This window comes from Rhipicephalus sanguineus, chromosome 3 (assembly GCF_013339695.2).
Source record: "Rhipicephalus sanguineus isolate Rsan-2018 chromosome 3, BIME_Rsan_1.4, whole genome shotgun sequence".
Taxonomy (NCBI): domain Eukaryota; kingdom Metazoa; phylum Arthropoda; class Arachnida; order Ixodida; family Ixodidae; genus Rhipicephalus; species Rhipicephalus sanguineus.
This window is the reverse complement of record NC_051178.1, coordinates 28,035,545-28,053,200: the sequence shown is the minus strand read 5'-3', so window position 1 is coordinate 28,053,200 and position 17,656 is coordinate 28,035,545. Positions and strand designations below refer to the sequence as shown.

Here is a 17,656-nt window from a genome sequence, read left to right as displayed (position 1 = left end):
CACTGTTCAGTATAGTTCAGATATCAAATATTCACGCAACTATTTTATTGCGATAGCATATATGCACAGTCTCGGCTGGAAAATGTCCATCCCTGTCGCGGCTGCCGCCGTCATTCACCGCATATGTATAAGTATGTATATATGTAGAAAAGCCACAAAGAAAAATAATTCAGGAATACTTTCCGACGCGCGGAATCGAACGGGCGACCTCTCGCTTTGCAGCCCGCCGCGTTAGACGTTAGATCACTACAGCACCGTCTTTCATTCTGAACGGCGAGCTATTTATATAAACCATGTACTTCAGCATGCTTTCTTAGTTGCCACATAGATGGCGCGATGTGCGCGCGTGTGGCGCACTTTAAAAATCGTCGCCCCGCTCCTGCGAATGCCGTTGCTCTTCGCCCTACAGGGCGTGGTCGCTTTCGTGTGCTTACCTCGAGGAAAGAAGGGGCGGCCGGTGGGGTGCTTCGCTTCGCTCGCTGCAGCGGCCGCGTTTGCGAATGCAACGCGCTGTTCAAACAGAAATAAGTAACAACTGTGACAATTAGTTCGCGCTCATCTTGTGTGTACCTGTTCGTTCGTTTCGTGCGTCCTGCTTTACGTTTGAGCAGTGCGCTTCAAGTGCCGAGCTGGGACGCATTAGTTCGCACTCGTCCAGTGTGCGTTCTTTTCGTGCGTCCTTTGGGCTCGAGCGAGGCCCTGGCAATTTCGAGCTGCTTTCCGTTCTTCGCGTTACATTCCAATTTATTGCTATCGCATTCATTGCTTTTTTATAAACATTGTTAAAACCAATACCATGCTTCTGATATTTGTTTAAACGATACAGTACATTGAAAGCCAGTGATTGTTTGCTATAAGTTGTGCGTCATCGCAGTACAAACCATTTCTCGTGGCCTGCAATTCTAGGATCGCCTATATGTTTTTTTTAACCTGCAGTTACCACTTAAAATGTTCTTAGTACTTTTATGTGACGTCACACGCCTGCGAAAACATGCAGCATTGAAATGCAGTGTGCACAATAAACAACGAATTACTATGGCGAATAATAACTTTTTTTTAATAGCCAGACAGTGTCTCATCATGAACGTAATTTAAGAAGGCTGCCCGCCAATCACATTGGAAGCGGCTACTTATAATAGCTGGTGAGACGGAATTATATGGGTGTTATAGATACTTTCAGACATAGTGTAATGATGTTGAGCTGTTTTTGCGCCTATACAACTCTCTGTGAACTTATCTTTGCTGAGAGAGAGGTGGAGAGAGAAATAAACATAATTAGGAACAGACACAACCCTTGCAGGTGGGCAGTATTCTTAGTTCAGAAAAGTGTGGACGCTAATCATCTCTCCAGTCAGGTAGATCAAGTTATGGGGCAAATGTGAAAGCTGGGCTTCTCAGTGTGCTCGAGTCCACTGCCTTATTTATCGGCTTGTTACAAGCCGCGGCGATCGTTGCAGGCTACCTTATGATAAACAAGGTGCAGCAGGTTAATCAGAGACTAAAGCGGAAACCTTTTTTAGCTCTCCTGGCTCGGCACAACTAAAATACCTGACACTTCTGCACACTCATCAACTCACAGCAGCTTAGATGTGAAGCAGCGGCGATGCTATTCGTTTTCAAAGAAAGAAAAAATATCATGGAACAGGAAGAGCACTTGATCGGGCGAGAAAACGGTTACTGGTTCTCGCCCGTATTTTCGTCGCCGATTACGTAAATTTCAGGCCAGGCAGAACAAAATAAAATCATTAGAGATTGCCCTAATGACTAATGTTATGGAGCCCCTGCTGAGCGATAGCCTCCTCTGCCATGCTCGAGCGCAAGGCCTGAAGGCGTCGCATAGGCAGCCCGCCGCATAGCGAGCCTACAGTGCCTGGTCATGAAAGACGGAGGACAGTCGTCACAGCAGATTCGTAGGACAGAATTTATTACATAATTACGTGCTTGCTGCGTTCAAGTAAAACTTTGCCTGACTTGTTAGTTTCCCAGCTTGCCGCCGGCAATGACCAGGGGGGCTAGCGTATGTACCGGAGGCGCAAGGGGGTCAGCGTCCCCCTTGCCCCTCCAGTAGATACGCCTATGACTCCGACATTTGTACTATTGTGAAGAAAGTTGTGTAGTGTTATTCACAGCATAGACGGTGTTGGTGTAGCTACTTTTAAAGTGAACAATAGTGTTGGGTGACGGGACTGTATTTTGTGTGTTTTGTTTTTCGTGTTATTCTGTGAACGGACCTCAGTGAACTCTGCCTCGCTGCTCTTTTACCTATTTTTTTAACACGTATACAACATTTTTACCGAAACGCGTGAAATCATTGACTGCTGCTTGTGAGAAAAATAACCTAATTTTTTTTTGTTTAATGGCTGTGTGTTAAGCGTTGAACTATTGTTAATACAGTGCACATTTCTTTTAGCAAGGACTTACGCGGATACCTCAAGGTCATTGGTAAACGCTCCCAGGATACCGATAAAGAGGTCTTAGAAGATGTCCTTGGTCTGTGCTCCAGAAATGAATTATAGCGCTCCGCACGCTAAAAGAATGTACGACTCACAGCATTTTTTTCTTCAAGTGTTGTTAAATGTCATAATGAATGCATCCGTTAGGTGCATTCTTCAGAAGAACCGTAATAATTTGCGTTTAAATGGAAGTTATCTGAAATTCGTACGCCACCGCAGAGATTTTAGCTGTTTAAAGAAAAGATTTCTGTATTATTAGAGCGAACATTAAGGCTTTGATGCATGCACTACGAAGCTGGCGAATGCAAGTGGATTATTCTCCTGGTATTCATCACGCCATGCAGGCACATGTTTCCTCGCGTCTTCTATGAATCGCGCCTTCTCCTCTTCCGGTAGCATGGGGGACACGGGATTGGCCATCAGGAACATTTCTGCAAGAAAAACAGAGTAGGCCGTCTACAACAGAGGTTTGAGCACTTGACTTCACCTCTACATGAGGCACGCACTGATGTAAGCAACCCCAAAGTGAAGCAGACCATTTTTTTTGCGTCTACTAGTTTTATGCAGTCAGTAGATGGCAGGCAATGAGATTTCACTGGAGCCATCTTAAGAAGATCGCACCTCTCAATAACATTTGCGGACTCGTCCTACATCTTCACCAAAGGTGCCCAGAGGCCAATATTTAAAACAAAAATTGCGTCACCGACTTACGTTCCTCAACGCACGGCAGCATGTATAAAATTATGCCTGCGTATATGCATAGTGGCCATCATATCTACACACGCATCTAATCTGTTTGTTCTAGTTATTTTCTAGGCGAACACGGAACAAAATAACTGTCTGAAGATTTACAGTGCAACACGTGAGCGCCACATTCTGTATTATTCCTCTATCAAGCCTATTATTTTGGCATTAGTTCCCTCTGCAGTTACTCAGTTGCTCATAACTGAAAGCTAATCAGAGAAAGCGTTCCTTAAAAAGACCGTTTTTATGGCGCTAGCATCTAGCGACATTATGTTTTACAAGAAGCACACCCGAAGTCACCCCAAGCCTACCCGAAGTTGAGCGTTGAATCAAATGTTATCAGAGCGAATAAAGACACAAACTCATACAAAGGCGGTAATGGTTTAAGTTAGGACTTGTATAGAGTACATATGATGTTGGAGCACGATATCACGTAAGATAAGGGCCAATTAGGTGTCAGGGTAAATAATCAAAATTGCTTGAACGTGTTCATTGAAACAGCAGACAGTTTTCTTGTAAGCAGCTGGGACCGTTGCGACACCTGGTAAAGCAGATCTCAACAACGAGCTGTCAACGTGGCCACTGCGAGTCCCATCGGCAGCGCAATGGTTCGCAGCCTGAGTTTACTCCGCAGCCCACACATTGGGAAGCGCAGCTGAGCTCGTCGAGTGCGCTTACTGAATTTAGGGAGTTCATTGAAAGTGCGAATGGTTCTGTAGAGGGCATGTGGTATTAAGATTATATATACCCACTACAGAGCACCCTTCTTTCACTCTAAAGACTACCCATGTGAACCAAAAGTTCACCAAACACCAGGAGTTAGCATTAAATACACTTAAATGTTACATCAAAGTCGCCTAAAGTTTCTCAACAGCAGAGCTGTTAAAGAGCTCCTGCAACGCTTTCTTAGCTTGGTCAGAAAATGCCGCCGATAGGCAGTCGAGGTTTTTGAGAACACGGGAGCCAAACTTTACAGCGCAGCACGTGGTCTTGACCTTACAATTAATTCTCAAAGTCAGCTAAATATCGTTCCCTCTTCTTCCTACAAACGATGTTATGTACCAAAATGACCGCGCTATACACCCAAATTTTGGGCCGTTGGCTGATTTGAACATCGTGAGCTGTATAGTTACTGCGCCCGTCGCGGGATGCCGCCAGGGCCCACGCGCGTGCGCGTGATCACACTGAAAGTAAGCCGTGCGTTCGGAGAAAAAAAGAAAAAGTGCTCAAGGTCATGACGCGCGCGTGACGCAACTTCTTTTCCCCTTGCTTAGGTTACAGTGTCCTCGTCGGAACGAGAGAACAAAGCACTGAAAGCATGCGACCGATCTCTGTCACTCGTACGTGAGCGATTCTAAAAAATTTTGCGGTGCCCGATTCGTCAGGCACAAAAAATCATTTGATAAATCCATTCGACTGTTACTTGGAAAAGTGTTACAGGGTCCGTTTAAAGGAGTAGCGACGTAAATTTTAAGTTCGAGATGTGCCCTTCACTTGATAGCACGGTATGCATAAGTTCTTTTGCCGAAGTATGAACTGCGTCCGTTACGTGGAAGTTATATTATTTCGAGGATGAACAGCCTACGAAGGTTCAACGGGGCATTCAGCACCCTGCGACATCGACAGTGCTGTGACGCGTTCAGCGCGCCCCCAAGCGCTCTGTGACGATACGTTAATAACGAGAACGTCGACGACCTCAGTTGTAGTGAACTATGATAGTATCCTATTGGCGCGAACGGAGGAGCGTGACAGTGGAGCGACTGAGGAAGAATGCCTCTTATCGCCGGAAGGGGCGCGGCTGCGCCATTTGCTATGTTGCGGTGTTGGAGTGCTAGGGGAAGGACGTCTTTTTCAAGGGCTCCGGAAAGACAACGACAGATAAGTGTTTCTGCATGATTTGAGCTTGCCTCTATCTCTAGCTTTATGAGTACATAAGCCATTAGCGTAAAGCTTAATTGGGCTCATTACATTGTACTGTTTTTTCCTGTGGCAGTCGTTTGGTTTTTATTCCACTAGTCACCTAGTCAGCAGCCAGGTGCAGGACTCTTCAGTAGAATTGTCTGAGCAGGTCAATATCACCGGTGACTCGTATTTAATTCAATGCGCAGTGGAAATCAAGGAGAGGGTGAAAGGTGATAACCGAGTTTCAATAGGGATGTTCCCAGGACATACGCTAGGATCAGTCATGAGGCAAGCGGGTCAAAAAAAAAAAAAAAAAAAGACGCCAGACGTGCGCGGAGAGCGCAGCACATTCACAGCGAAAGCTCGAAGAGTGGCATTTCTAGGGACTGTTATAAACTCTCCTGTAGGAACTAATAGAAGTCCGCTAGCCACGTAACCACTACGCCACAAATCATAATTTTTGTGAAGTTGGGAAACACCCACCACGACATTACTCGTCATTCGGAGAAGTGAGGTACCATCTGTAAGGCATTAAGTGCACTTTCTTGATGTGACGGCTGATGACGATGAAGAATTATGACTGAGCCTTTTGTAATGGGTTGGAAGCTTTAAACGACCCACTAGTTACGTAATTCGTATTGTGTGAAGCCCGGTCCTTATTTCACTATCCCACCGCACTTTATAACATACGCGATATGGTGTATGAGGCGAGAGAAAGCTTTCGAGGTGGTTGAAACAAACAGGGAAGTGCACAGGTGAGGTGGTTTCCGAAGAGACAGAATTCACTTCGATAAGAGGCTTGGACATCAGGTGGGCTGGCGACTAGCAGGACGCGTAGTAGCTTTTCTGAGAGGCACGCGGGCCCTTCAGAGTCTGCGGTAGCTACTAACAAAGAAGACATCCAGGAGGACTCTTTGACAGGTAGTAATGCGGAAAACCAGAAAAAGTGAAAGAAAAAAGTAACAGTTTCGCCGTAACGGCTAAGCAATGAATGCGACAGCAACAAATTAGAATGTCACACAAAGAATGGCATGCAGCTCGATTGTTTAAACGCGCCACTGGAGTGCAATGGACTGAAGAAACAAACACACACAGGACGGCCGCGAAAACAACGGTCACAGGCCTACACTTGCAGCGTGCTGCTCAAACATAGGGCAGGACACTCGAAAAGAACGCACACGTACACACAGGACGAGCGCGAACGAACTGTTACGGTTGTTACTTCTTCGTGTTTGAGGAGCGCGCTGCAACCGAACGATCTTAGACTTCTTTTTCTTTATAACGGCGGCACGTGGAGCGACTCCTCCGCGCCTCCTGCCGCGCGATGGCGTTCGGCGCATCGCTTACTCGGCGTTCCACATCGTCAGTGGGTACAGAAATGCGCCACATTTTAGTGCGCGTCTCAAGGGCAGCTTTCAAACTGGAAGAAAATGCAGGAGCGTTGCTTTAAAGCGCGCCCTTCGGGCAATGTCGCGCGTGATACTACACACACTGAAATACCTCCTAGTTCTGCGTACCGTTTGAGTTAAATGATGCATATAAATAGCTCGGCGTTGTTATGCTAAACAGTTGGTGGCACCTGGCCGAGTTGTTTAAAGCAGCGCGCTGCGGAGCGAGGGGTTGAAGGTTCCAATGCCGACAGCGCACTTCGGAAATATTTTTCCGATTTATTTTTCTTCGTGGAGTTTATTGATATATACATACATATCCGAGACATGACGGTGACGGCAAGAACCTCCTCATGAAAACGCAGTCTAATATCGAGGAACTAGGCAGCTCGAAGGTGAACTTTAGCCCATTTCCAGCCTTCTTAAAAACGTTTAAGATATCGCTTGTCTTGCTAGGCTGGTTGTCGGTTTTAAAGGTGATCGATAAACCATCGACATAACGGAAAACACGGCAGGTCAGGTCGCGTAGCTTCTCGGCGATAGACCTGTCAACTTGACCCAGGAAAACATGTCTTAAAACCAGTGCCACCTTAGAACCAATACAAAGCCTCCGTTTTTGGACAAATATGCTCCCTTTCCATTCCGCAAACACAGACCGCAGGTAAAACGCCGATTCTCGAAAGCTTTCCAAGGAAATGCCACAACTGTTAACAAACTTGGCTTCATTATTTCCCTCATCAAAGCAAGATTTCCATTCCGCAGATGTTCAGTGTTAGGTAAGGAGTAAAACATGTCCTCAATGTCGATGCTGAAAGCCGCACATGAACCCGGGTGGCTTGTTCTGAGGAAATCAACTACACCTTCCGAGTTCTTAACTGAACAAGGATCGACTACATTGAGGGCTTCTAGGTGCGTCTACAGGTAAGTAAATATTCCAGATAGCCAAGTTCCTTTTTCAGAAATGATGACTCTGAACGAAGAATTCAGTTTGTGGGGTTTTACTGGGAGGAAAACCTGCAAGTTTAATTGTTTTGAATTTTTTATTTTATTGACGAGACTGCACAGATTCGTATGTTGCAGCATAGCAATGGCATGCTGTTTCACCTTGCCTGTTTTTGCGTCAACTCTGCTGAAATTCTTTCAAACAGCTGTTTCAGATTTTTTTCATACAAACACCCTCCGTCATCAGCACGAACCTTCCTTCCTTATCTGAAAGGCATACCCTAAGACTGTTTCCCTCCAAAAATTCCATGAAAAACTTGTCAGGCGAAGGCCTTCACCTAACTAACGACGTCTGAGCGCACACGTCAACACAATCAGACACGCATCTTACTTCCTCGTCTTCACGCACACACTGGGAAATGGTCCTTCACAATACAACCTTTTCCGCCGCTGGAACATTAGGTCCAAAGCGAACTCGTGTTCCAGGCTCAAAACCTTGTAAACGTCGTCGGGGGTAGAGCAATCACCAAAGGATCTCGGTGATTCTCTTGGACGTCACCCGCAATAATCCAGGCGGTGCTGTTGTCTGTATGTTGGCTCAGTGGAGCAGGCAACCACCAAACTGTCTTGGAAAAAAATCTACCTGCCTCCACAACTGAAATCGGTGGGCTACACTGATACGGAAATCTTCAGGATCCGTCAAAATTTAATCAAGTGCGTCAAAGGAGTGAACCAGAGGCGTAGGATAAAAGAAAGTGTGGGCAATGAAAAGAGACCACTTGTGGTCTCCTACGTGCATAAATTTTCCCATTGCTTGAAGAATACGGCAAGTGGGTTGGCTGCAGACAGAAGGTGGTACAACAACGCAACATTGTACTTGTCGTGGCGTACCTCAAGGGGGAGTCCTGAGCCCCATACTCTTTGACCTTGCGCTCATCGGTCTTGTTGACGTTCTTCCGCGGTCTTTACATCTGTCAATATACGCAGACGACATCTGCATCTGGGCGTCAGGGGTCACGCGTCTACACGTACGAGCCAGGCTTCAGCGAGCGGCTACACTGACGGCAAACTACCTCCAAGGACGGGGACTGGAACTGTCGTCTGAGGAATGCACACTGGTTGCGTTAACGCGGAAGGTAATGACCACATACGTCATCAAAATCAATGGGCGCGCTATTATCTATATGAAGACCCACCGTTTCCTGGGAGTAATCATAGATGGCGATTTGTCCTGGAGGCCCCAGATCGCCTACATGAAAAAGAAACTCGCCATGATCACACACGTCCTAAGGTTTGTTGCGGGAAAATCGTGGGGTGCATCTGTATGAGAGATGCTTCAACTGTATACTGCACTTTTCCTCGGCTTCATGCGCCACAGTTTACCAGTACTGGGCAGGACCCGAAGAACAAACGTACGCGTACTCCAGTCGATAAAAGCACAAGCACTGAGGATATGCCTTGGGCTTTCGAGATGCGCGCCCTCAGCAGCGACTGTCGTGATCGCTCGTGATCACCCAAACACAACATACATTCGCGTCGATGCTTTGAGAATGTAAGTACATAAGACATGTTGCGCGGATTCCATCACACCACCTCGCCTCACTTCTAGCTGCTAGGCCACACTCTGCGTTCAGCGGTATTATTGCTTCGCATCGCGCAGTGATTCCCACGAACTTCACGCACGCAGCAAGACCGCCGTTGCCGTTGTGGTCTCTACATACACTGGAAGCCCTGACAATCATTCCCGGTATACGAAAGAAAAAAACAGCCGTCATATCTGGCCCTACAACAAGCCACTGTATTGTTCCTGCATGAAAAACACAGTGGACTCCTTCACATTTACACTGGCGGTTCAGTTTCTTCTACAAGCTCAGCAGGGGCAGTGGTCATACCCGAGAAATCCGTCACCATAAAGTTCAAGACGTGGCATTTGACATCATCGACGGCTGCATAACTCACCGCCTTACGTTCTGCTCTAGAGTTAGTAGTTGAAGAACCGCCACAGGCGTGGTTAGTCTTCTCCGACACAAAAGCAGCCCTCCAATGCATTATGTCACCATATCGTCATGGACCATATGAACAGTTAGTCGCTGACATAAGACTGCTTCATCACCGCGCCATTGAGAAGTAGCACAGTACAACATATCAGTGGATACCCGGCCATTACAGTATCTACGGAAATGGCCGTGCTGATGAAGCCGCCCGATCTGCCGATGATGCTCTCCATTGTGCAGCTATACCGCTGTCAAGAACAGACGCCGCAACAAGGCTTCGTTCACTTGCACGTCAACTGACACTGGCACAGTGGAACTCGGCGGAATTTACCAACGCCTGTCTTCACAACTTGGACCCGAATCTACAGCTCCGTCTTCCGTCGGGAATAACTAGAGCTGAGCAGACGCTCCTGTGCCGCCTGTGGCTTGGGGCGGCCTTCACGAAATCCTACTCATTTCGAATTGGAATGGCAGCAGCCCGACATGTGATAACTGTAGCTGTGAGGAGACAATCGCCCATCTTCTCTGTGAATGTCCGCGCTTCAGTGCACCTAGAGAAGAACTGTCCAAAGTGTTTGATAGACTTGACAATCGTCCACTGTCGGAGGAAAAGATCTTAGGATACTGGCCGAAACCGTCCTCGGCACGGAAAGCTTTGAAAGCGTTGTTGCGTTTTTGCGCACAACTAGTCTCAAGACAGACTTTAAGCAGTGTCGTTTATCGTATTATTGTTCTTTTTTCTTCTTTTTCTTCATTTTGTAACATCTCTTTTCTATCATCTTTCACTCCCCGTCCCCTTTCCCCAGCACAGGGTAGCCAGCGGTCTGAGAACTGGCTAACCTCCCTGTCTTTCCGTTTTTCTTCTCCTCCTCCTCCTTGCATGGAAGAACTTCGGGTTTGCGCAAGACATGTGCGTTGTGTCCGGACAAGAAAAACAACAGATATTATTATAAATCATGTGTTGTTTACAGGGTGCCATTTTCATGCGAGGAGGGTGGGTGGATATAGGACAAACCGGGCGTTGCGTTAATATCAGACTGAGAGAACATCCTCGTCAACGACTTCTGGAGGTATGCACTTACCAGCTCACTCAAGAGAGTGTGGCTGCCAACCGATGGCAGAGGAAACCACCTGTTTGTTTAACCATCGGGACATGTCCACTAGGGAGGTGATGCAAGCTTTTTACATTGAAAGAGAAGGGGAAGGAAGGGTGCGTGAGCAAACCGTCGGTATCCCTCAGAGGTCAGAGGTACAATCATGAATGCATGTGAATCAAATGACTCTAGGATGCCTCGCGTTGGTCGCTGAAGGGAAGATGACAAATGAGGGCGTAAAGGGTGATATGGGATGGGCAAGTTTTGAGTTGAGGGAAGCTCCGAGCAAAATGAGGTTCGAAGAGAGGCTAAGGAATATGAACGAGAGCAGATGGGCAGAGAAGGTGTTTCTCTATTTGTATAGGAAGACCGTGGACGCACATTGGAAAAAAAGAACTAGGAGACTGACTCCTAGTTCTTTTTAAATACGACTGGCAATATACGACTGGCAGTCGTAAAGTAAATATAGTAAATATACGACTGGTAGTGTAAACGATGTGGTAACAAAGAGCGTTAAAAGTCAGAGGCGGAGATGATTTACTGGATGGCAGCGATGGCAAAAAAAAAAACCGGCTCTGAATCTTAATGCTGTGGTGCGCAAAAGCACGAAAACACGAAGGAAGGCAAGCGAAACATGGCGCATCCAAGTTGCCTTCGTGTTTTCGTTCTTTTGCGCACCACAGCATTAAGATGAGTTGCCAACTCGCCCAGCAGTCCGTACGGCTCTGAATAACTGCCGAAGGGGCGAAAAGGAAATAAGCATGGAGACAGTTTATGATAAATCGAGGGGAAGCGCTTTACTATTTGAAGCAAGATCGGGTTGCCTTTGAACGCATAGTTATAAAGAGAGATTTAGTAACTCCTGCACACACACCACTACATTACTGCGATACGACGATATATATACTTCTGCACACACATCGCTAGGTTGTACACCCACGCGGGTCCCCGATTCAAAAGGCACGCTCTCAACGTCACCAAAACTTGGGCGCACGTCATCTTGCGATGCTTCACCATGGTGCAGCGCTAGCTTCTAATGATCTTGGGAGGTTGTTTTCAGGCCTTTGAAATAACGCCCAATTTGGTGATAATGAATGACGCTAGCAATAATTACACGATACGTTAGGCCCTTCAATGTTCAATTTCGGGATCGTCCGACAAAAAGCTACTATTTAGAGCATCAAAAATTTTGCAAGCATGAAAAAGCAGCAGTAGTTTTGCTGTCGATGCTCATTTAAAGCCGGCGTAAGGTGCGATCTGTGGAATGGGAAAATCCCACCGCGAAATGACGTCACTGCGCGTCGCCATTGTGAGTTATAGCCACTCGCGTCACCGCGCCAAAAGCGCGGGAAATGCATCACTATGCACGCTTCAACTTGGATGCACGTTTATTACCAATCAATATATAATCGATGGCCAATCAATACTGACCGGTAAGCAAACAATGCAGAATAATTAATGGAATTTCCGCGAAATGCATGCCTATGCTCGTTTGAGCTTAGGTAGTCGCAATCGATAACAAAGTACTACTGATGGATAACTAATCGATGCCGATTACTACATTGACGATAGGAGATGAGAATTACTTGGTCAAATTGGACTTCATCGGGCCAGTTCATACCAATCGATATGAAAAACTAATGGAACGCGATACCTACACAGCGTAGCCATACATTGCATAGTATAGCAAGGGGTGGTAAAGAGAAGTGAGGTTGATAATAATAATAATTCTTGGGGTTCAACGTCCCAAAACCAGGGTGTCGGAACGAAATGTTTTTTTTTCGGTTTTAGTTTCGTTCCACCGCAAAAAGTTCCGTTCCGTTTCTGTTCCGGAACGAAAAGAAATGTTCCGTAACGGTTCGTAACGGTTTTTTTGTATGCAAAAATTTGAAGTGCTGGGAATCATAAAAAACATTAGATTTGTGATGCAGTTACTTGCCCTCCTTTGTAGAAAGCGGGACAAGGGCGAAACACGTTGTTCAGAGGAGCGGAAGTAACTGTATACCACGAATTCCTACCAACCAGCACAAACCAGTATTAATTTCAAAGTCGTAGTATTTATTTTCTCAAAAGACAAACACGAATTTGTTTAGTGGGCTCAATGCTTTGTGTCAAGGGAGTGAGCACGATCTCAGAAGCATCACGTCATTGAGAGTATTCTCTGATGTGCGAGACCACTGTTCTGATAAAAAGATCGCCAGGCCTGCGCGGAGCACGCATCAAGTCACAGCGAAAGCTGGAAGAGCGAACTTTGTAGAGCCCGTTGTAGAGCCTCTTGGGGAACTAATACAAGTACACATGCAATGTACACACTACGCCATTAATCATCGCAATTTTTCTGAATTAACGAAGTTCCCACTAGGCCATTTTTCGTCATACTTCGGAGAATCGTGGTACCCGCTACACATCTGTAAGGCATTATGTGCACTTTGTGCTGTGGCTGATGATGATGAAGAATTATGGCTGAGCACTTTGCAGTGGGTGGGAAGCAGTGTTGTGGAATGGGCGCCTCCATTCCATTCCAATTCCATTCCGGGGAATTAGTACTTGCCGCAATTCCATTCCTTTCAATTCCTCGGAATAAAAAAAACATAGCATATTTGGACTCTGGGAATGGCCGGGTAGTTCAATTCCATTCCTGCAATTCTTCAACGTAGGAAAGGCATGTTGATAGTTTTATCGAGTTAACAATGAACGCCCCATAGAGCTGATGTCATCAGATGCATTAAGAACTGCAAAAGTACGCAAAACACGTTACCAAGGTCGAGGGATAGTAGCTTGGCGGCATATCTCGTGCAGTACAACCATCCTACTAATTCCCACAGGGGCAGTTCCCGCGCTACCTATATTATTTGCATGGTGAGCATGTTCGAACGAATGGTGGTGTTTTAATATTGTTTAAGCTTAAATGTGTTAATGCTGAAATGACGGCATAGTGTATTTTTATGCTGAAAAAGGTAGTATTCAACAAGACTACGCAGTTTTGTCACGCGTCTAGAGCGGTCGTGAATATGGGGAAACTAAGATTTGGTTAATGGGGAACAAAACCCTCTAGATCTGCTGGTAGTAGTTGGAACAGTGCACCACTCTGGCATCTTGTGCCTTTGCATCGAATGCGGAGCACTGGGCCGCACTGCTCGTCAGCACTCACGCTTGTCAAGCGCGCCTCGCAAGCATGGATGGGGTGAGGAGAAATTTCTGTGCTCGCCTGTGCGCAGGTATGCAATTCCTTCCTTGTAGCCGAGGTTATTTACGTGTGTGAGGTACTAAACTGCTCGTGAGATAAAGATCAGGCTGTGCATAGAGTATTCGCCACTTTCATGTGCGGGTATCAATGGGAACCAACGCGCAGGGGTAATTTCTTTCTCCCTTCGGTATCTGCTGGGATAATGCATTTGTTTGCGCACTAACTTATGCATCCATTTGTAGCAGGCACGTTGCTTTATATGTGTACCATGTTTGTAATCAGCCAGGTCGTTTTAGCAATGCTGCTTTATTGTTAATTTCGAGCATTGTGTGATGATTGGTTGTTATTTTACTCTTCTACCACGTTATATTACATACGTTAACACGATTCACTGCCCGACATGACGCCTGTATATAGTATTTTTGCGGAGGAGTTACAAGCACCAGCGTCGCACTGTGGTGGAAGACCCGACTGCCACGCAGAGGGCGCAGGTTTAACTCCCATCCGATCCTAGAAATTTGTTTCTCATTTAATTTTTTCTTATATCACGCGATAGTGGTCATGGACACTGGAGGTGGCGGACAACTATGGCGCCAAAATCAGCTGTTGTGGTCTCATAACAGCTTTAACTCTAACAACCTTTAACTGTAACAAGCACCGACAACGCCCTCTTCACCTTGGCCTGCGTGAATGACGCGCAAAAGCCCACTTGCGTTAATATAAATATCTCTGGTTGCCACTGTTTTCGTTTTTCGCACGATTTGAACGTATATTTGCTTTGGAATTCCTGCCTGAGGTACGCACTAATAATGTATTCTGAGATATGCTCACATTGCATGTGGTTAGTTTTTCCGAATTGCGAAGTTTTCTCGTGAACCGAAAAACAATTGAAAAAATTTTGTTTTTGCTCCGGAACGAAATAATCGATAAAGTTTCGGTTACGTTTTCGTTCCGGTCAAAAATATCGTTTTTTTAGTTTTTCGTTTTCGGTTTTCGTTCCGTTCCGACACTCTGCCCAAAACCACGACATGATTATGAGAGACGCCGTAGCGGAGGGCTCCGGAAATGTCGAACACATGGGGGTCTTTAACGTGCACTTAAATCTAGGTGCACGGGCGTCACAGATTTTCGCCTCCATCGAAAATACAGCCGCCGCGGCCGGGATTCGATCCCGCGACCTTCGGGTGAGCAGAAGTGAGGTTGAGAATGAGGGAAATGAGGAGGTGAACGCCGCCAGCTCCGCTCTTTCCTCCGTTTTCGTACCACCAGTGCGCAGCTGCCCCAATTTTTCAAGCGGTCGCACATTTTCGTTACAGTGAATTAAATATGGCAGTGATAACGGGAAAATCGTCTTTACTCTCATCATATTAGAAGTTTTCCATCGCTCAGTGGTAAACTTCACACAATCTGCTGGTTTTCTTCACTGTGTTACCTACGCATCCTTTCGCCAGCAGGTAACTTTCACTTTGATTTAGACGAGTGCAGACACCAGTATCGGACAGTAACCTGACATGAAACTGCCTGCAGTACGAGCTTTGCGTGCTTCAAGGAACACTGTGACGAAATTTGACAAACTACAGGTGCCCTAAAGCTAATTTATTTGAATTTTGAAGTCTAAAAACGAAGTGCGGCTCCTTTCCTACGCTTGTCGCGATGGCTGTCAGTAACATGTCAGTAGAAAGCTACGATAGGCCTGACATTAGAAATTTGTGCGGTAAATATGAGGACGTTTTTTAGGGACCGCAACCACCGAACCACGGCGACCACGCGCAGTATCGAAACATTGCAGCGTCCGACGCCACGGAATGAAGAAAGAAATGATTTTCAACCTCCACATGTCGTCATTCTCTCGACGACGACAGCGACTACAACATGGTTTCGTTGCCGGGAGACTCAGCTGCGCTCATCGGTCGAATGGCGGTCTCAAAGCGGAGGCGCACGTGTTTAATGAAGCAGACGGCACGTATGTTTGCTAATGCTTTGGTACTCCACGTGGTGTTGCCGTTACGTGTTATTTACTAATGTCGTCACACGCAGGTGTAATGATTCCACAATTTTTACTTACCACTGCTGTTTTCTGTTGTTCCACGCTTCAAAACCCTCGTGTATTGTAACAGAGGGAATTGATCCAGAGCCCGTTTCATTTGTTCGACACAGCCTAATGAAGCTTCAATGTCTGCTTGTTTCATTAGGTTTTCTCTAATAGTTAATATACAAGTGATGCAGAACTATCGATGGTACTATCGATACTATTGATGGCTGAGCCACTATTGAACTATCGATGGTGAAAAATACTGTCGCTAGCGCTATCGATAGTAAAAAAATCGATGGCACTATCGATAGTATAACATCAACAGCGCGGACTCACTGCTGAATAAACTTGGTTCCCCGCGCGCGTGGTACAGAGGGGAGCCGGAGTACCAGGCTGAAGGGCAAGAAAGTTGACATGATTGTGTGCTTAGCCCCGCCATGGTGGTCTAGTGGTTATGGCGCTCGACTGCTGACCCGAAGGTCGCGGGATCGAATCCCGGCTGCGGCGGCTGCATTTTCGATGAAGGCGAAAATGTCTGAGGACCGTGTACTTGGATTTAGGTGCACGTTAAAGAACCCCAGGTGGTCGAAATTTCCGGGGCCCTCCACTACGGCGTCTCTCATAATCATATCGTGGTTTTGGGACGTTAAACCCCAGATATTATTATGATTGTGTTCTTCACCAGAGTGCTTTGCTGACACTAGATCATAAAGTCAAACTGTTCAGCTGTAGCGGAAAGGAAGCCTTTACATGTGGTGGGACTGCGCGGCTTCAAATTGATATTGCATTTTATGATTTCAAAATAAAAAAAAATATCAAGAAGTTAATTGTAAGGTGTAACTGGTTGCTTATGGATACGAATTTTTATAGATATATTCCGCCTTGTTCACTGCGAAAATAATTATTTCTCTGCCAAAAATTGCTCGTAAATTAAGCGAAGCTGGTAGTAGGCTATTGCAAATATTTTCGCAATATGGCCGGCCAGCAACCGCAACATTATTCACACCACTATCGATAGTATTGTCACGTGGTTGTGACGGTGAAGAACGCTGCAGCACGACTAGGAAATACGGAGCTTTTTATTAGGGCAAACTTGTGCCCAGAAAATCAAAACTCTAAGTACAAGCGATACATGCTGCGCACTGATAGCGGCGGGAGCAGTCGTCAGCCGTTGCGTAATCTGATCATCGGTGGAACGCGTCGTCCTTTACACATCAGTTATCAAACCTTCCACCGTTATCGCTGGTGCTCCTGTAATCTCTCGAATAAACTTGACTACTCGCGTCCGGCGCGTAATCTTAACAGAATGATCTCAAACAATTGTGAACTTTCTCAAACAATATGGCGCTGTCTGCGTCAAAGGTTGCTAACAGTCTTTGTGGGTGAAACCCGAACACGTTAAAATAAAGCAATAAACACGCGTGGCAGTAATATCGCTAGTAATACTAACGATGGTACTACTGATTGCACTATCGATAGTTTGTTTACACTATCGATAGTTTCAAAAAAACTATCTATACTATCGATAGTCAATTTAGCGATAGTTCTGCATCACTATAATATACTCTAACTATACGGAGCGCACCGCCGGCACGTGGCGGAACCTCGTGGCAGGAAGGGCATCGTCTGATCCGAACGCCGCTTTTGATTCATATCGGCTATTTGCTAATAACATGCTACCCGCTGCCCGACGCCAAACACTGGGCGCTAGCAGCTCCAAAGCGAGTGAGGACGGCTCTCTGTATAAAAAGAGGGGGCCTGGGCAAACGACCACTTCGCGCTCCGCTGGTTAACTCTCGTTGCCATCGGTTGCGGCAACTAGGGGTGGTTCATGACAACCTTTATGGGGGGCACAATGAGCCGTGGATATTAAAAAAGTAAATCCTTAGTTTAACGTTACCCACAGATAGCATTCTCCTT

The 17,656-nt window shown here is 46.1% G+C and overlaps 1 protein-coding gene across 3 annotated transcripts in view; it reads right to left on the bottom strand.

Annotated features, from left to right (window-relative positions):
* Positions 1 to 1,997: 1,997 nt before the first annotated feature.
* LOC119386516 (juvenile hormone acid O-methyltransferase) overlaps positions 1,998 to 17,656 on the bottom strand; it is a 56,221-nt gene continuing 40,562 nt past the window's right edge. For all 3 annotated transcript variants that reach the window (XM_037653782.2, XM_049413156.1, XM_049413157.1), the window contains one exon: positions 1,998 to 2,884. In XM_037653782.2, the coding sequence (XP_037509710.1) occupies positions 2,721 to 2,884 (164 nt within the window). In that variant the 3' untranslated portion in view covers positions 1,998 to 2,720. The remainder of the gene's footprint in view (positions 2,885 to 17,656) is intronic.